An 18,966-nucleotide genomic window follows, 5' to 3' on the forward strand; every position below is an offset into this window, starting at 1 on the left:
TTAAATACCCAACACATGACTACATGATTTTGAATACTCATTAGCTGATTACACATTCATTATAAATGCATTAGGTGATTACACATTCAGTATGATTTGTTATAACTAATATTATTACAATTATGCTTATAACGTAATCACTCAGTGTGGTTTCACATAAAATATACTATGATGAAATCACGTAATCACGAAATAGGTATTCAAAATCACGTAGTCACGTAATAAATACATAGTCAACCATTGTTACGTGATTACGTAATCATTTACTGCAGTTTCACATACTATAATGAAATCACGTAATGGGTATTCGAAACCACGTAGTCATGTGCTAGGTATTCAAACTCATGTTAATTTTTAAGAAAACTATAACAATAGATTGCTCGAATTAAAAAGAATTAAATACTCGTTAATACGGTATAATTTTTTTTAAATATTAACGTAAATTAATCATATAATACTATTATTCTGCAAGACACTTTATGATACATGGGAATTTAGGAAAAAAGCCCATCCTATAAAGCAAAAGCCAACCTAATAAATATCTACCATAATAACAAAAATTAATCATATAATATTGTTCTGCAACACACTTTATGATACCATAACTCTCATTTATTATATTTAGTGATAAAAAAATCAACCAAGTTTGAATTCTAATCCCATCCACAAAACTGTAAAATAATCCCTTATCTATTTCCAATTTTCCAGATCCAAAATCATCTTTCATTTTCATCTCTCTACTTTAGCAACAAACCCACGAGGGTTTCTTCAATCTTTGATCTACAAACATCTTCTTCTAGGATAATCATTGATTCGATCGCTTCAAAACCCTTAATCTTTTTCACCCGCCCAGACCCCACACATCTTGATCCAATCATTCGACTCACCCAGACCAATAAAGTTCAGTTTTTTCGTGTTCTTGATCGACTTTGTTGCTGCAGTTTTGTGGGTTTTGTTGGGGAATCTGTTGTGGGTTCTAAGGCTGTGAGATCCACGAGTTGAGGGGGGATCTTGTTGGTGTATGATCTTGTAAACATTGATCTTTGTGGGGTTTGGTTAGTTGCACATAAGGTGTTTGATGTATTGCCGCAGTGATGCAGTCTGATCAGAGAAGGAAGGTAATATTATTATTTAACTTGATACTTTAAAGTTAAAAGTGTCATTTTCTTGATCGTTGATGTTATCATATGATATTATGTTATTAGAAAACCTTTAATGGGAATATAGGATCTAGGTAGTTACAAGATTTAGGCGCATAGCGGGTCCGGTCCAGGCCATTTTTGGTTGTTCTAGACTCGTTTTCGGCTAGTTTAGACTGGTTCAAACTGTTCGAAACTAGTTTTGGCTGGTTGATTTGCGTTTTGTGGTAAAAAGTTGTAAATAATTTGATTACGCAGGGATCGGGGGAGTTCGATTTCTTCACAGAATATGGTGAAGGGAGTAGGTACAAAATAGAGGAAGTAATCGGTAAAGGAAGCTACGGTGTTGTTTGCTCTGCATACGATACACATCTTGGCGAAAAAGTAGCAATAAAAAAGATAAACGATATATTCGAACATGTCTCAGATGCCACTCGCATTCTTCGTGAGATTAAGCTTCTCAGGCTTCTTCGGCATCCCGATATTGTGGAAATTAAGCACATTTTGTTGCCACCTTCAAGAAGAGAATTTAAAGACATATATGTGGTGTTTGAGCTTATGGAGTCGGATTTACATCAGGTTATCAAGGCTAATGATGACTTAACACCGGAACATTATCAGTTTTTTCTGTATCAGCTTCTTCGAGGATTGAAGTATATACATACAGGTTCTAACAGTTATATAATATGGTCATTATATATATATAATATCTTTGTGTATTCTGATTTTGAAGTACTTCTTTTGCAGCAAATGTTTATCACAGAGATCTAAAACCGAAAAATATATTGGCGAATGCCGACTGCAAATTGAAGATTTGTGACTTTGGTCTTGCAAGAGTTGCGTTTAACGATACACCTACTGCGATATTCTGGACGGTATGTTTCTAAAGTATAAAATATAGTTTATGTTAACCTTCATGAATACTTACCGAACGAGATTTTATGTTCATGTTCGTTTGTTAAGGAAATGAACGTGTTCGTGTCGTTTGTTGATTTTAGGCTACGAACGCAAACAACCGTACATGAACACAACCTAATGTTCATGAACACAAATGGAAACAAACGGACACAAACAAGCGTTCATGAACATAATATAGAATTTAATACATTGATACTTATTAAAAAAATTATTTGTCTTAATTTTGAAGTATTCAAATAAAATATAAAAACAAAAAACACTAATGAACTATTGAACACAAATGAACACGTTACCGAACGTGCACGAGGCCTCCGTTCATGTACGTTCATTTATTAAACGAACGGACACAAATGAACTTCCCGCCGAACGGTTCTCTGAACGTCTCGTTCGTGTTACAGCCCTAGATGGATGTGTTGAATAAGATTCAAAGGTTATATTATTTTAATATGAGTATATTACAAGTTTTGTCCTGTACGTTAACACCATTTTACAGGCGGTGTTCTTTATCGCAAAAGTTAACGAGTTTTGTCCTTAAAGTTCCAAAATCCTGCACGTTATGTCCTTTAGCCCTAACTCAGTCTGATTTTTTGGTTAAATATGGTCATGTGCTGCAAGTGAGGGTATTCTTGTCGTTTCACCTTCCCAGGGGCTATTTTTTAAAGAATTATTATTCAAGGGCTATTCGTATAAAACTGAAAAAAATAAATAAATAAATATATACTCTTTCTCTCTCTCTTTTATATCTCTCTCTCTAATCTGAACCCACCACCACCACCCACCTCAGCCTTCACGCTACTCGTCTTCATGAAACACCCATCCGTAATCAACCCTGAATAAAACGACAACCCCGTCTGCACAAACCACATCCCCTGCAAAACAAACCCCCTGCTGGGGCCCCAACCGCGAATACCTCAACCCCTCATTTGAATCATTTCTTAACTCAATACAATGCAAACACAAATAGGCACAAGCAACAGATCATAATACTGGTTTCAATCCCATCGGGATCTTTCTTCTGTATTTAAAACAAAAAGAACTCTTCAACAAACCCGAGTAAACACATGTGACGGAATATTAACAGAATTTTTGTGATTTGTTACTGCACCTAAAACGGATAAGCCTGTGGAGATGAAGGATTTGGAAGCGCCGATGAGGAATAAGCCGGTGGTTGGGGTGGTCGGTAGGTGGGGGTGGTGTGGTGGATTTGGTGGTGGTTGGTAGGTGGGGGTGGAGGCGGTGAATGCTGAGGTCGGCAACGGTATTACCCACCGGAAGGATTCTCCGGCGGAAAATTAAACGGCCAAATCGCTAGATCTCATCCAGACCGGAACTACCATAACCACCCTTCACCCACCGGACGGATTCAACCAGATCGCTAGTGGAGGCCGGAATCGGTAGTGTGAGAGGATGAGAGAGAGGTGAGGTATTTTTAGGGAGAGAGCAGAGCTTCTTTTAGAGAGAGAGAGAGAGAGGAGAACCTGTGATATATATATAGAGAGAGAGAGAAGAGAGAGGGAGAGAGAGTGTGCAGGTTTTTTATTTTTTATATAATTATCCCCATTATATAAGTTATTTACTTAATAGCCCCTAGGAATGCGAAATGACAAGAATACCCTCATGTGCAAGGCACATGACCATATTTAACGGAAAAATCAGACTGAGTTAGGGCTAAAGGACATAACATTCAGGATTTTGAAACGTTAAAGACAAAACTCGTTAACTTTTGCGCTAAAGGACACCGACTGCAAAATGGTGTTAACGTACAGGACAAAACTTGTAATTTACTCTTTTAATATTCTAAATTTTGGATAAATTGATCTAGGAGGCTTTATAAATTAAAAATGCAATTTGTGTTACTTGTGGCCCGTTTGAACCGTTTTATTTATACTTTTTGAGTTGTGGCAGGTTAGAACAGTTTTCTTTTTCGCTATACTTTTTTAGTCTATCCGTTTGACCCGTTAAAACATAACCTGAAATGGCATGTTCACAATTGTTTTTCTATAATATCGTCTAAAATTATGTGATTTGTTCACAGGATTATGTTGCAACAAGATGGTACAGGGCTCCAGAGTTGTGCGGATCGTTTTTCTCCAAGGTAAAACCGACAGTTACAATGGTTTATAATTCTATATAATGCAAATTCAACGCCTAATATAACTTGACCATGTTTTGTGCAGTACACACCGGCTATAGATACATGGAGTATCGGTTGTATTTTCGCAGAACTTTTAACGGGAAAACCACTTTTTCCCGGGAAAAACGTGGTGCATCAGTTGGATCTAATGACCGACCTTTTGGGGACACCATCGCCTGAAGCTATCGCCCGGGTTTGTTTACTTTATCATATTGAAAATCACTTTCACGACACACATCCAAACATTTCCACAGTTTATTTACTGTCGTGTTATTTTTTTTTTTGCGTATTAATGTTGCTGTAATGACACAAGCAGATAAGAAATGAGAAGGCAAGGAGATACTTAAGCAGCATGCGAAAGAAAAAACCGATTCCTTTTTCACAGAAGTTTCCGAATGCGGACCCGCTTGCTCTTCGCTTATTAGAAAGAATGCTTGCATTTGAGCCGAAAGATCGTCCCAACGCTGAGGAGGTAATACTTTATCTATTTTTATTTACATTTTTTTTTTAATCTCAAAGCTATCATTAATAAAAAAATAAATTTATCTTGCTTATTGTATAATTGTATCAGGCCCTTTCGGATCCGTATTTCAAGAATTTGGCTAAGGTTGAGAGGGAACCTTCTGCGCAGCCTGTTACTAAGATGGAGTTCGAGTTCGAGAGAAGAAAAATTACGAAAGACGATGTACGTGAATTGATTTATAGAGAGATTCTCGAATATCATCCCAATATGCTAAAAGAATTCTTGGATGGAGCTGAACCAACAGGCTTCATGTATCCAAGGTGAAGTTATTTGGAACTATTCCACTTATCTTTTTTTAATATATTGTTTAGGTAGCAAAATGTGCGGGTTAAATTGGGTAAATATCAGTGTTGGAAGAATCGGATTAATCGGCAACCAGTCGGCGATTAGTCGCTAGTCAGCCGACCACTGATTAATTTTAGGTAGTCGGTGAATTAATCGCTACTCGGCCGGAAATCGGTGATTCCGGCGAGATTCCGCCAAAACCTGTAAATTCTGGTGATTAATCTTGTATACTTAAAAATGGGTCGAGAAGGGGTTAAAATTTGTCTACTTAAAAAAAAAATACATATGAAAATGTGTGTATATATGATGGTGAAGATTACATATAAAAATCCCAATCTGATTAAAATCTTGATTAATCGCTAGTCGGTACCCCACTGGCTGACTGGTGCTTAGCGATTTTTACAACATGACATACGTTTTGTCTTTTTTTAAAACTTTTTTTTATAGATAATTTGTATGTTAAATATTTACCATTACTATCTCATTAGAACAATAATCTTAACTTATTAATAAAGTAATCTAAAAGCTGTATGCTTTTATATACATTCTGGCCGGCTTTTGACCTGTTTTCTTGCCAGCTAATTTTATTGTTATGCACATTCCGAAAATCAGACGAATTTGCCACCTGTATCAATTCTGTTTTATTTTTATTTTTATTTTTTTTTGTTATGGCCCATTCAGAAAGTCAGTCGAATGAGCCTTTCTTTTTCATCCTTTTTAGTCTATGTAAATGGATGATACTTTCTTTTTGCTTTGATATTTAAATATAATTGAGATTAATCAATATTTATTATGTAGACTGATTTTTCTTTTTCATTATTTACTTACCTTAATTTCACTTTACAGTGCTGTTGACCAATTCAAGAAGCAGTTTGCTCATCTCGAGGAACATTACGGCAAAGGTACCGCAGCCGCACCTCTAGAGAGGCAACAATCTTCATCATTACCAAGGTAATCTGTAAATGTAATTATGATTACAAAAATCATATTATTTCAAATATAATCTAGTTTACGCTATAAAAAGTCCACTTTAAGCTAATTTCAACACGTTCGACTAACTTCTTTTTAAGCTATTAATTTTGAGTTCACCTGTTAGACGTACAGAAAAGCATGAACTAGTTTGAACAGTGATTTTGTTTTTCTTTTTTTCTTTAAGTTCTTGGGTAAGGAAAGCGTGACACACGCACATCACATGCATGAGGCGTTGCTCTATGTACAACTAGGGCTGCAAATGAACCGAACGAACAAGACCTTGTTCGTGTTCTTTCATTAAGGAAAAATATGTGTTCACGAACTGTTCATGAACACTTACCGAACGAGATTTTCTGTTTGTGTCCGTTCGTTTAGAAAATGAGCATGTTTTTGTTCGTTTGTTAATTTTAGGTAATGAATGTTCATGAACACAAACTAATGTTCATGAACACAAATGAAAACAAACGAATACAAACAAGCGTTCATGAACATAATATATAATACACCAATGCTTATTAAATATTTATTCGTTGGAATTTTGAAGTATATAAATAAAATATAAAAATTAAAAACACTAATGAGCTATCGAACACAAACGAACTTCCCGCCGAATGGTTCATGAACTGTTCGCTGAACGTTCAGTTCGTTTGCAGCCTTATACACAACCAAATAAAATTTATTTACAGCCAGAAACTGCATCTCTCTCATCTGTCTTACATATCCACCTTTTTATCAAGTAAACGTTTCACAATATCTTCATCCTTTTTGTTGTTTTTACATATCAGCCTCCTACCTACCCTAATTTCAACCAGAAGCACATGAGGCGCTAATCCTTATGCCTCTGATGCTTTTTACTGAGCGGCTAACGTGCTTTTTTAAAACCAAGTTTGAGTTCTGAAGTTGGTGTTTTTGCTTAACTTTTGGGTGGTGCAGGGCTTGTGTACTATATCCAAAAGAGACTGCACAAAGTACCGTAGAAGTTACAAATGGTCTTTCAAAATGTTCGATAAAAGACGTTGGGAAGCAGTACATGACAAACCCAGTGCCAATGACCAGACTTCCTCAAAGCATCCAAGGTTTGATTATTCACTGAGCTCGTCTCATGCACTATTATTTTACGATCTTGTTTGTTAATTACATATATAACTAGGAGTAAGATATTCACTATATATATCAAATTAAATGAATATAAGAAGATAGATATAGTTTTTATAAGTTTATAATGTTGCCTGTTTGCACTGATCATATGGAATATACAAGTTTCTGGCAGCATGAATCAATGATAATCTTATTATGTTCATTCTAGCCGAAATTGCTTTAATTTTAAAATTTTGTGAAACGTATCATTTTGCTCTGAAATTGATGATGTTTTGTGTATTTGTAATATTAATGTCAATATGTATTAATAAATAATAAATAATACATATGTTTACCATTGATACATTGTAATAAATAGGATTAGGATCAAATACAAAGGATCCTAATTGTAAGAAGTGTAAGAAGGATTTATAAAGTGACAAGTGTCCAATAACCTAAAAAAATCCACTACACAAAAAAACCCACTACAAAAAAAAAAAAAAAAAACCTTAAACATCCACCACCACCAAAAACCTAAACCCCCCCCCCCCACACACACATCACCCACCCTAAAAAAAAAAAAAAAATTTTTTTTTTTTTTTTGCCGAGGGGGTGGGGGTTTAGGTTTTTGGGTGGGGGTGGGGGGTGGGTGTTTAGTTTTTTATAGATTTTTTTTTAGGTTTTTGGGGGGTGGGGGGGGGGGGTTTAGGTTTTTTGGGGGTTTTTTTTGTGAGGTATAGTTTTTTTTTTGTTTTTTTTTTGCCGGGGGGGGGGGGGGGGGGGGGGGGGGGAGGTTTAGGTTTTTTGGTTGGGGGGCGGGGGGGTTTAGGTTTTTGGGTGGTGGGGGGGGGGGGGGGGGGTGGGGGTGGGTGTTTAGGTTTTTGGTGGTGATGTAGTGGGTTTAGTTTTAGGTTATTAGACACTTGTCACTCTATAAATCCTTCTTACACTTCTTACAATTAGAAGACTTTGTAGAATAACTTGACCCGTAATAAATAATCTCATTACCATCAATCAGCATGTACAAAAAATCAATTTGGGATCTCATTACATAGTATTATCTTTTTTAATGTATTTAAAGACAGTATGCTAAAAACAAATTGGGAGATAGGGTTTTGGGTTTGTGTCTAAAAGCTGATTATTGGATTATTGCTACGTAGCTACAATAGAGTTAATTACATAGTTAGTCCCTGTGGTTTACACAAAGTAACAATCTAAGGTACTAATAGTTTAAAATCACTTCTTAGTGTGCTAACTTTCCATTTTTTAACATGCGGGGGTATTAACGTTAATTCCCTGGTTAACTATTAGTACCTTAGATTGTTAGTTTGTGTAAACCACAGGGACTAACTATGTAATTAATACCCCCACATGTTAAAAAATGGAAAGTTAGTGCCCCAGGAAGTGATTTTAAACTATTAATACCATAGATTGTTCGTTTGTGTAAACCACAGGGACTAACTATGTAATTAACTCGCTACAATAATTATCAAATGATTGGATGAATAGGTTCTGCTTCTGTTTATTGATTATTTGGTTACAAATATAGGGGCAATATAATATAGGCAAAAGATCAAATACAAATAATCTTAACATACAAATTGAAGGAAAACTCAAAAAGACAAGGTGACATTTTTGTAATTATCAATAACTTTCAAAGTTACTCTACAAATATACCCCCCCCCCCCAAGCTAAAATGCTAAAAACTAAACCCCCAAAAAACCTTAAAAATAAAAAAAAAACACAATTTTTTTAATTTTTTAACAATTTGTGTGTGTGTGTGTTTTTTTTTTTAGGTTTTTTGGGGGTTTAGTTTTTAGCATTTTAGCTTGGGGGGGGGGGGGGGGGGAGGGGGGGGGGTTAGGTTTTTTTAGGTATATTTGTAGAGTAACTTTGATAGTTATTGATAATTACAAAAATGCCACCTTGTCTTTTTGAGTTTTCCTTCAATTTGTATGTTTAGTATGTTAAGGTTATTTGTACAAGAACTTTACCCATATAATATATACCCCAGAAAACTTCCATAACATTATATTTACCCAACAAAAACTAATAATATCTAACTCTCATATTCTGATGCAAGTTTTAAGGGAAGGGTATATAAAATTATCCCAAAAAGTAAATTATCCTTTCTAATTCTTGCATCATAAAAGTATCTCTCCTTTTTGCAGTCTAATGTCCTTTTGGCTCTTAAATCATTTGAATTTGTCAAACACGCGACTAGGTGATATACAACCGCAATGCATCAGATTTTCAAACTCAAAATGTTGATGATAACACTTCTTTATGTATCTTGACTTCAACAGGGGGGAATGCTGCAAGGCCCGGTAAAGTAGTTGGTTCCGTTACGCGTTATAACAACAACGATGCTCTCGAACAACGAAGGGTAGGTAGGAATACTCCGGTAGCCGGCCCGACCCATACCCACTTCCCCCTCCCTGCCTCTTCCTACCCTAGAAGAAGCAGCAACTCATCCGCCTGCAAAAACGATACGGTAGAAACCACTATAGAAGTTTCCGGTAACGGGCTACAGCCCCGACCTCCGTACGTTCCAAGAAAAGTTGCTGCCGCTCAAAGTGGGCCCGGTAGCCAGTGGTATTGACTTTCTTAACGGGTTAGTCAAGGCGTTGTTGGTAAGTAAATTGACTATGTTACCCCTGGGCACGAGTTGGTTAGTAAATTTTGTTGGGTTGGAATGTTTGGAGACGCTATGGTCATGTGACAATATTATTACGTGCTTAAAACGACTATTAAGCAGCTAACAACCGAATAACGATTCGCTAGCTTAATCCATGTTTGACTTGTAAAGATAACTATTGTACAAGACCAGAGTTTGAATTGTATTTTTTTTTGTAATATGTACTTGTTTAAAGAAGGTGAATGTGCAATGTCTTTGTTTCATTCTTCTACCAAAATATTTGTGCAGAAAAGGCCAAAAACAAAAGTCAAAGTCAAAGTCAAGAAGGATAAAAAAAAAGTTAAAATCAAAAACCAACTTGTCCAAATAAACCTTGGGCAAAAAGCATAATAAAACCAATTGCTTTGTTATTTATCTCATAAAAGTCCCTTAACAAACTTTTTACACATAACAAATTAACATATTTTCAATTTTGCCTCACAAAAGTCGCTCAACAACTCTTTGAACATTAAACTTCTTTCACATGTTAAATTTGAATAAAATTATGACAAACTTTTTTTAAAACAACTTGTTACATGAAGTTATGTTTCAACATAAGATATTTTGGAAATTCATAGGTCATTGCTACGGAACCAAAAACGATTAGAACTCAAAATTCAACAAAAAAACGATTAAACCCATACCAAACAAAACGAGTTCAGTTTATATGTAGTCTGATATACCGAATAACCAAGGTAAACCATACTTTAATCTCAGTCAAAAAAACGCAATAATATGAATTTGCTGTATTTGGTTGAAACCGAAAACCAAGCCGAATTCGAACGCGATTTGTGATTTAGTTTTGGAATACTTAAATTTCGTATGGTTTGGTTTGATTTTTGGTTCAACTAAAAAAAATCAAACCAGATAAATTGAACCAAATAATTGAATAAACCGAAAAGAACCGATGAACACCTCTAACGGTTTCAAGTTTTTAGTTTCTTTTTGTTCAAATTTAACATGTGAAGGGACTTTAATGTTCAAAAAATTGTTAAGGGACTTTTGTAATACAAAATAGAAAGTATACTGGTTTTTTATGTGTAAAAAATTGTTAAGGGACTTTTATGAGATAATTAAGAAAGTATGTTTGTTTTTTACGATATTTGCTCATAAACCAAATAAGAACTTACAATTTCAATTAAATTTATTGAGAAAAATATGTGGTGATCGTGCATAACTTGAAACATTTAGAGCCCAACAGCCCTTTAGTGATCCTACCCCCATAATCTACCGATAGCTTCTGCTATGAGTGAGTGATATTTAACTTATTACAACAGACAAAAATATGCGAGAGGTAATGGACATAGAGCAATTAAGTTCGATGCATGGCCTGGTCATGGCGTTGATCGTCTAGGGCCTACCGATAGCTTCTGCTATGAGTGCGATTTTACTGGATATTAGGGATGGGCATTTGGTACTGCAATGAGCCATTTGCAGTACCCATTTTATTTTTTTGCATGTTTTAGGATCAATACTTTCGATTCGGTATGATAGTTTGGGTTGATTTACCAAACAATATTATCCTATATACTAAAAACCAAAGTAGATGGTGAATCCACCTCCTGAATTTGGTTCTTCCTTTGGTCCTTACGGGTTTGTTTGCGTTTCATGTAGATCCTTCAAGTTTGGTGGTTTTGGCATGTATGTTCTCTCCGCAAAGCGGCGGTCCCAATCTTTTTTGGTTTTGTCAATTTTGGTCCTTCCGTATGTTTTCACACCTTTGTTGGGTTTGTTACACGTGTTTGATGAGGTGTTCATAGTTTTAAACATTAGCCCAACAAACCATTGCCGGATGAATATCGGTTGATCCTCACGTTGAGTTGTGAATTGATCATGTCGAGTTGTGAATCTATCGTCTCAAGTGTAGGTTCACAGACGGAATCAACAAATAGCCAACCTTAACTATCGATGTCATGAAATGGCGATGCATGAAGTGTCGGAAATGGAAACAATAAAAAACTTCACTTAAACTATATTAAGAAACTAGGTTCTTCAACGACGTTATGAGGCTAGAGGGTATGGTAATCCATAACACTTACGAACTTGACAACGACAATGTGAACGCTTTAAATGACGCTCTGCTATTATTATATCAAGTGCTTCATGAGAAACAGAGCCATGTAATAGCTTCAACATTGGTAGGTTGTGTTATGCATTAGAACAGTTCTACTTTTTTCGAAGCTATCTTTAACAATTGTATATTGCGAGTTCACTACTTCATCAATGTGACGAACAATCTTATCTAAGGTACAATTTGCTGAATTCAAGAATTTTTTTAGCTTGGCATGTTGGCTTTCAGCTCTGTTAGTTGTCTGATTTCCGAAATGTAAGCATTCGTTAGTCCATACAGACACAAACATTTCTTTATACTTGTTTAACCAAGTACTATTCAAGTAATCCAAAACATCTGCAAAGATAATAATGATGATAATGATGGTAACAATAATACTAACAGAATTATAGTAATAATACATACCTTGATGATGGATTAACATTGACTGAAGTTGCTTGTAATTTTGGAGGAATGATGTCCACATTTGAGATTCAACAAGTGCATTCCACATTATATTGAAGATTTTCCAATCATGATCCGTGGTGAAAAATGATTTGCAGTTTCTAAATATACTTTGAGAAACGTGCCACCTACAAAGTAATCGGGTAGCATTCGGAAAAACTTTCTCGCATGCATTCATCAGAGCTAACTCCCTGTCCGTAACTATAACACGTGGTTGTTGCATGCTCCTCTCATCTAGAGTTGATTTTAAACAGTTTAATGCCCAAAGATATTTCTCCTCTATTTCTTTACGCATAACTGCAAAAGCTATGGAGATTGTCTTGTTGGTAGAAGTTACACCAACAATTTCAAGAAAAGGCAATTTATACTTGTTCGTATTGTATGTGACATCCATAAGCAACACATGTGGAAAATCAAGGAAGTACTTGTATGAGATTTTAGGAACAAAGAATAAGTCTTCCAACATGTTTGAAACTCTATTGGTAGAAATTTCAAAAGTATACCCTTTATCATTTAAACGAGACATTAGCACCTCCATCAAAGATTTCCCTTTATGATCCGTTGCTCGAATTTTATCACGTGCGTTATATATGTTTTTAATTGTAGAGACATTATTTTCATCACGCTCCTTCATAACACCTAAAATATCTTTTGGGAACACACCCTTCCCCGTCAACTCTGCCACCAATTGGTGTTCATTAGGTGTCAATCGTTTGAGGATTGGGTGTCCCTCCATATATTCTCCGGGTGGATGATTATGCTCACCAGGTTTTACTTTTAACGTCCAAGAACCATTCTTTTTTGAAAATTTCCCTACCATTTCAAACGGGCAATTTATCTTTCTAGTGCCGGTCTCTCTACTTGAATCTTTATCTGATTTATACACACCACCACGATCACACATAAGTACAACTTTAGACACGTAGCCATTTTTAGCTTTCGATCTTTTAGTCACAATAGCGTAACCAAGACTACGTCCGGTGTTTCTAACCCATTCCATCAACTCTTCACGAGACTTGAACACCTAAAAGTGAACTAATATTAGTTACAAAATATTAGGTGAACAAGCTTGAGTACTTACAAAATATATATTATCCAAACAAACTCATTTAAACTAAAACAAGACCCTTAACCTAGCTAGATTATATAACTAAGTTGAAACTTGAAACATGTGAATTAAAAACTATACCTGATCTGTTGAAAATCCAGACATCTCTTTAACTGTTAATAATTTGAGGCACCAATAACAAAGGAGATGACTACCTCCTGAATATGTATTTTGAATGACCTGTTGTTAAAAAAAATAAAGAAAACAGGTGCAAATCATGTCCTAATCAAAAACAATAACCTTGGGTTATGTTCAGTTGGTTCTTTTATGAACAGATGACTTTTAAACATGGCTGATAAAAATTAAAACTCTAAATTTTCCAAATCAAATGATGTAACGGTTTGCATATTGGTTAGCAAGCAACTATGATGACAACACAGGAGTGTTGAACTTTGGCGAACCCGTGTACGGATCACAACAAATTTGGTGAATAAAATATTCGGAATACCAAACGGGGGTATAAAGATTGTAGAAAAAATAAGAGCAAGGGATAGCAATCCAGTTGTAAAAGAATGGAGGGACCAGTTTAATGATTATACTAAAGTGTCGCCACTTGGGCTGAAGGACATGATGGTTTCAGACACTTCAAGTGACCGGGTGTTTGAATTGAACTGGTTGGTGTTGTATAATACTATGCTTGGGGAGATAAGCGCATGCAACACAGTTAATCAACGATTCTAGGGATGCGTAGACCGAAATGTTAAAATATCGAGCTTTGATTGGAGCAGCTACATAATAACCTGTTTAGAACGCACGGCGAATGCATGGAACCGGAAGAGGAATGACCCTTTTAGAGGCCCGATCGTGTTACTAGCGGTATGTGACTCAACTCTATTGTTCATCATATGAGACTGAAACACTACATGCATAAAACACCACAACACTTTATATAACAACAGAAAATTGGTTACATCAGCTACATTGCATACAAAACCATTAAAGTCTTTTAAAACACTATTTCACTATGTTTGTGACAACCCTCAAACTTGCATGTAACCGTATAGTTTATTAATGATAATAAAAGTACTTGATGACTGTGCTGAATCATTTAACTGCTCTTCGATTACTGTGTTATAGCTACATGTGCGTGTTAGCGTACTGGTAATATACAGAAAAGTTACTAAATGGCCCGGTATATTTTCCTATGTGTTAGGAATTAATTTCGTTACAAAAATATAGGTATAAGACGCCTTACGGAACAATTAAACAAATTAACGAAACAGTATCCGACTGAACAACCAGACATTACCCGGGACACCAAAATTTCGTCAGAAACATTATTTTATTATTCTTAAATAATCATGGTCACAAAAATCCCCACACATTATAGAAACATGACATACACCCACTATTCTAGAAAATACCCATAACCTCCTAATTATTTACCTATTAGTTACCAAAATTTTACAATTCCCCCCCCCCCAACCGAATTTTCAGCCAAATCATTACCATATATTTTGTTGAGATTTTATTCCTTGTAATCTTCATTTGATTGGACCACCTTATTTGCTACACTTACCAAGATATTACAATGATGACTAGTAGGATGGGCTAGAGATTTATTCCATCATTGCATCTTCACCAACTAGTTCACCCCACCATTTTTCTCACTCCTCTCCCTCTCATTTTCAGCTGCCCACATCTGAGTTCATCACCATCACTTCAACCTCCACTCCTTTGATCCATCTTTAAGTCTAAAACAAGTGTTAGAAAGAAGCCTTGTGGAGTTTGGAGCATTAGAGCCTTGAAGAAGCATCACCACTTGCATTCTCACACCTCTTTCACCATCATTTCTTGTTCACAAGTTCATCCCTAGCCCTTGTGCTAGTAGTAAGTCTTCGATCTAGCTCATGAATCATTTCTACGTTGATTGTTCGAAACATTGTTGTTTGAAGCTTAAAAATAAGAACACAAAGAGAAAGTGAACAAGGAACCTAAACACAAACTTATATAATGATAAAATCTGGTTGGATTATGTTGGTATAAGTATGCATGTTGTTTGATCACTGATTTCTCAATAAACCCGTTGTTAGAACAATCGTTGATGCGTTTTTAGTAACTTTTACGTTGCAAACAGCAAGCTGAGTTGTATTTCCAGCCAACTTCAACAGGCTGTAACTGGACCGTTTTAAATCGAAAAACTGATTTTCTGAAGCCTAAAATGTGTATTTTGGAATAACTAAACAAATGGCACTGGAATCATAATTTTTCGAGACCGTTTACTATTTTTAAGGGACTGTTTTTTGGACAGCAGCTCAAGCTGCATTTTTACTGCAGAAAAAGTGTGTCATTTTTGGAGTCATAACTTGAGACCTGAGTAGAATCAACTCATGGAATTTTTACAGGGGATGGTCACCGTTGTCAAAATGATCCTCCAACTGGAAATTCGTCAATCGGACTTACGATTAATTTTTAGTGAAGTATTCCGTAAACTGCAATCAGAAAGTAACAAATCTGATTGCAGTCGGGAAAATAATTTTCTATAAAATATAGGTAACGAGCTGAACTCTGAAATTTTTACATAATAAATTTTGGAACATAAAGAACCTTCTGTAAAAATTTGAGAATTTTTGGAAAAGGTTAACTATTTTATTAAAATGCTCGAAAACAGTCCAGTTTTGATTAATAAAGCTGAAACGACATAAGTAGTGATTTGCGTGTCTAAATGTTGAGTAGGTTATCCGAGAATGATACAACATGTTATATGTCAATAAAAGTGTTATGTGCAATGTTGTATGTTTGTCTATGAGTGGGGAATAGATGGGAAACTTATATGGGCATGAACCGTTAAAGTTATGCATGTTATGTGATAGATACGTGTAGGGACTTTGTGTTCTATTTGAAATCACTAATAAACTAAGTGATAATCATACTAGGGCGTGATTGACCGACCTTGACTATTAGCTATATTTGAGAATCAAACCGAGCAACCAAGGTGAGTTCACACTCTTTCCAAGGCATGGGATTCCCGGTGGGTTGGGAATGGGATTGAATGGCTACTCGAACTATCATTACTATTAAACTACTTACTACTGTCCTCGGATTGAAGGGCACGTACGTAAAGCCTACGTACACGACCATAAGACCATCAACTCTATCAATTTAAGTCCCTCATTTATCGACTTAATCGCCGAGGCCTACGGCGAGCGGGTCATTAGTTAATAGCGCTATTAGGTTTAACAAACCTCACACCGTGCCAGTCGGACGGGCGTGTACTAATGGACTATGGGCAAAGGGTCAATGCTGATAGACATTGACTTAGGGCACCTCTTACATTTTCGTAGCAGTCGATACGCGTGGTCTAGTAACACATGGGAAGCCCCCACCAATCTTCGCAAACATGTCAGAAAGACCGCGATCCGAATTTATACGATACATGATTTACAAAACGAACGAATGATTTACGAAACGAATGCTATAACTAAACAACCAGTTGTGAATTCACTCAACTTTGTTGTTGACTCGTTGTTACATGCCTTACAGGTCGCTAGATGCTTGGAGCTTGCACGAGGAAGGAGTCGTTGTGGTGTACGGACTGTTACGTTCCATGCTTAATATTTAAATCCTTATGAACTTATTAAACTTGCATTTTTGAACTTTAACTTATAAACTATGGACTTATGTTTTGGACTTTACGTTTACGCTTCCGCTGTTTAAATTAAAAACTTGGTTAACTAGCTTTTAGTCACCAATCGTATTGTGGTTGGCTTTATTTACTTAAATACGTTGTTCAGTATGATTGGTGGCTCGATCCTGGTCACGTCACGCCTCCAAGCGGTGGTACTCCGCATGGTGGAATTTTGGGGGTGTGACAGATTGGTATCAGAGCCATTGGTTATAGTGAACTTGGTTTTAAAAAGGGGAAAAGCTTTTTGATAAAACCAGACTATAACCTATACAATGCTCAACGATCCACAACGATGCTTCGCTCCACGTGCAAGACTCGACACCATAGGTGGTATGATTTATGTTATACTGTCGGTTAGATAGTTTACACTGTGCATTAGTTAACATGATAACTGTTGTTTGAACCTTGTGTGCCTACTCTCTACTGTCGTCCCACACTTACGCACATTTACGACACTTTTGTCATTCACGTTGCTTCGTGGTGAAGATCATGAACGGACGCGGAGGACGTATCAACCTAACTCAAGCCCAGTTGACGGCTCTGAGCAATGAACGAGTTGTTGAGGCACTCGCAGCTGTCCCGGCAGGAGGTATAACCTGCCATATCAACCCATATTAGGACGATTAGATCCTACCTTCGCGAACATAATCTTGTGCTTAAGCTTGTCCTTTATCTTAGTGCCACAGGACAACATGCCCAACCTCCCGTTCCTTCGATCCGCAACCGATATAACAAAACGCTAACAACCACACCATGATTTCTACCGATCACAAGATTACCCCCCCCTCATTACCTTGTTGGGTAGCTAATTGATATCTTATTTTGATCTACACCCTCGTATACCCAACTTAGCAAGCGGATGCCTCCTAATGATGGGATAGTCTTCGGGACATTCGAGGACGGCGATACGGATTACTCAACCTACATACGGACACGACGAACTACACATTTACCTCACCCCTTTTCCCCCTTACACTACAAGAGTCGCACTTTGATCCTACGATGGTTTATCGTACTTATGTGAAATCTTTTCGCTAGCCTTTGTACCGACCTATGCTTAATGCAATGCCTAATTTCTACTATTGACTTACACAGAACCATCATTCCTTTACCACAGTGAGCTAGACACTAATGCGAACTCACTCTAGATTAGAAGGTTTGGAAGGCTCGAATTTCTATCATTGGTGATCACTTATTGAAACCTTGAGCGTGATGATGTGATTATACTCTCTCGAATGCGTTTTCGCGTCCTTTCTTTGGAACCTCACGATTACACAAACCTATTTTTAAATTCATTCACACGACCTAAGGAAACTCCTACGAACTTGATTGCTTACCGACTTGATAAATCGGAAACTCATCTAAGTTCGTGGATCTAGGTGAATTATTCCTCCTTCGCATGTGGGTGATGCAAGGAACGATCCCAACGTAGTGACGGGTAAGTTTCTTCTGGAGGATTCCTTTGTTACTGTTTTATTTGATTCGGGTGCCGATACTAGTTAGTCAGATGCTTAAGCGTACCCCAACACTTTTGAACACCAAACACACAGTAGAACTAGCAAATGGTAAGAGTCTTGAAACCACACATAATTAAAGGTTGTAACCTCGTCTTAGTTGGTCAGACTTTCTCTATCGATCGTATTCCCATCACACTTGGTAGTTTCGACGTCGTAATCGGGATGGACTGGCTATCTCATCATCAAGCGGAGATTATTTGCAAGGAGAAAATCGTCCGCATTCCTCGTTCTGGTAAAGAACCTCTCATAATTCATGGCGACAAGAGTGGTGCTGTTGTGAGCATCATCTCTTTCCTTAAGGCCCCAGAAGTGTTTACGAAAGGGCCACACTGCTATCCTAGCCCTCGTTTTTGATACATCCTCGGAAGAAAAGAAGACAGAAGGCATTTCTATTGTGCGCGACTTTCCCAAGGTATTTCCTGAGGAATTACCTGGTCTTCCGCCTCAGCGCCAAGTCGAGTTTCAAATCGAGC

At 36.6% G+C, this 18,966-nt stretch overlaps 2 protein-coding genes across 2 annotated transcripts; one reads left to right on the forward strand and one right to left on the reverse strand.

Annotated features, from left to right (window-relative positions):
• Positions 1-566: 566 nt before the first annotated feature.
• On the forward strand, positions 567-9,949 carry LOC110877809 (mitogen-activated protein kinase 15). Its single transcript, XM_022126017.2, has 10 exons — positions 567-1,118; positions 1,398-1,806; positions 1,887-2,014; positions 4,093-4,152; positions 4,235-4,384; positions 4,508-4,663; positions 4,763-4,974; positions 5,846-5,950; positions 6,905-7,047; positions 9,355-9,949. The coding sequence occupies exons 1-10, from the start codon at positions 1,095-1,097 to the stop codon at positions 9,648-9,650; spliced, it is 1,683 nt and encodes a 560-aa protein (XP_021981709.1). The 5' UTR covers positions 567-1,094; the 3' UTR covers positions 9,651-9,949.
• Positions 9,950-11,854: 1,905 nt separating this feature from the next.
• LOC110875783 (PKS-NRPS hybrid synthetase CHGG_01239-like) lies at positions 11,855-13,459 on the reverse strand. Its single transcript, XM_022123984.1, has 3 exons — positions 13,430-13,459; positions 12,202-13,264; positions 11,855-12,132 (listed from the first exon to the last, which is right to left on the reverse strand). Exons 1-3 carry the CDS (start codon positions 13,451-13,453, stop codon positions 11,855-11,857), a joined length of 1,365 nt encoding a protein of 454 aa, XP_021979676.1. The 5' UTR covers positions 13,454-13,459.
• Between the last annotated feature and the right edge of the window lie 5,507 nt (positions 13,460-18,966).

The sequence above is a fragment of the Helianthus annuus genome, chromosome 9 (genome assembly GCF_002127325.2).
Source record: "Helianthus annuus cultivar XRQ/B chromosome 9, HanXRQr2.0-SUNRISE, whole genome shotgun sequence".
NCBI classification, from domain to species: domain Eukaryota; kingdom Viridiplantae; phylum Streptophyta; class Magnoliopsida; order Asterales; family Asteraceae; genus Helianthus; species Helianthus annuus.

Coding starts and splice junctions, on each gene's coding strand:
- LOC110877809 (XM_022126017.2), top strand. CDS start 1,095: ATGCAGTCTGATCAGAGAAGGAAG. Junction 1,807..1,886: donor ATTGAAGTATATACATACAG/GTTCTAACAGTT, acceptor CTTCTTTTGCAG/CAAATGTTTATCACAGAGAT. Junction 7,048..9,354: donor ACTTCCTCAAAGCATCCAAG/GTTTGATTATTC, acceptor TGACTTCAACAG/GGGGGAATGCTGCAAGGCCC.
- LOC110875783 (XM_022123984.1), bottom strand. CDS start 13,453: ATGTCTGGATTTTCAACAGATCAG. Junction 13,265..13,429: donor CTGGATTTTCAACAGATCAG/GTATAGTTTTTA, acceptor GTTCACTTTTAG/GTGTTCAAGTCTCGTGAAGA. Junction 12,133..12,201: donor AATGTTAATCCATCATCAAG/GTATGTATTATT, acceptor TTATCTTTGCAG/ATGTTTTGGATTACTTGAAT.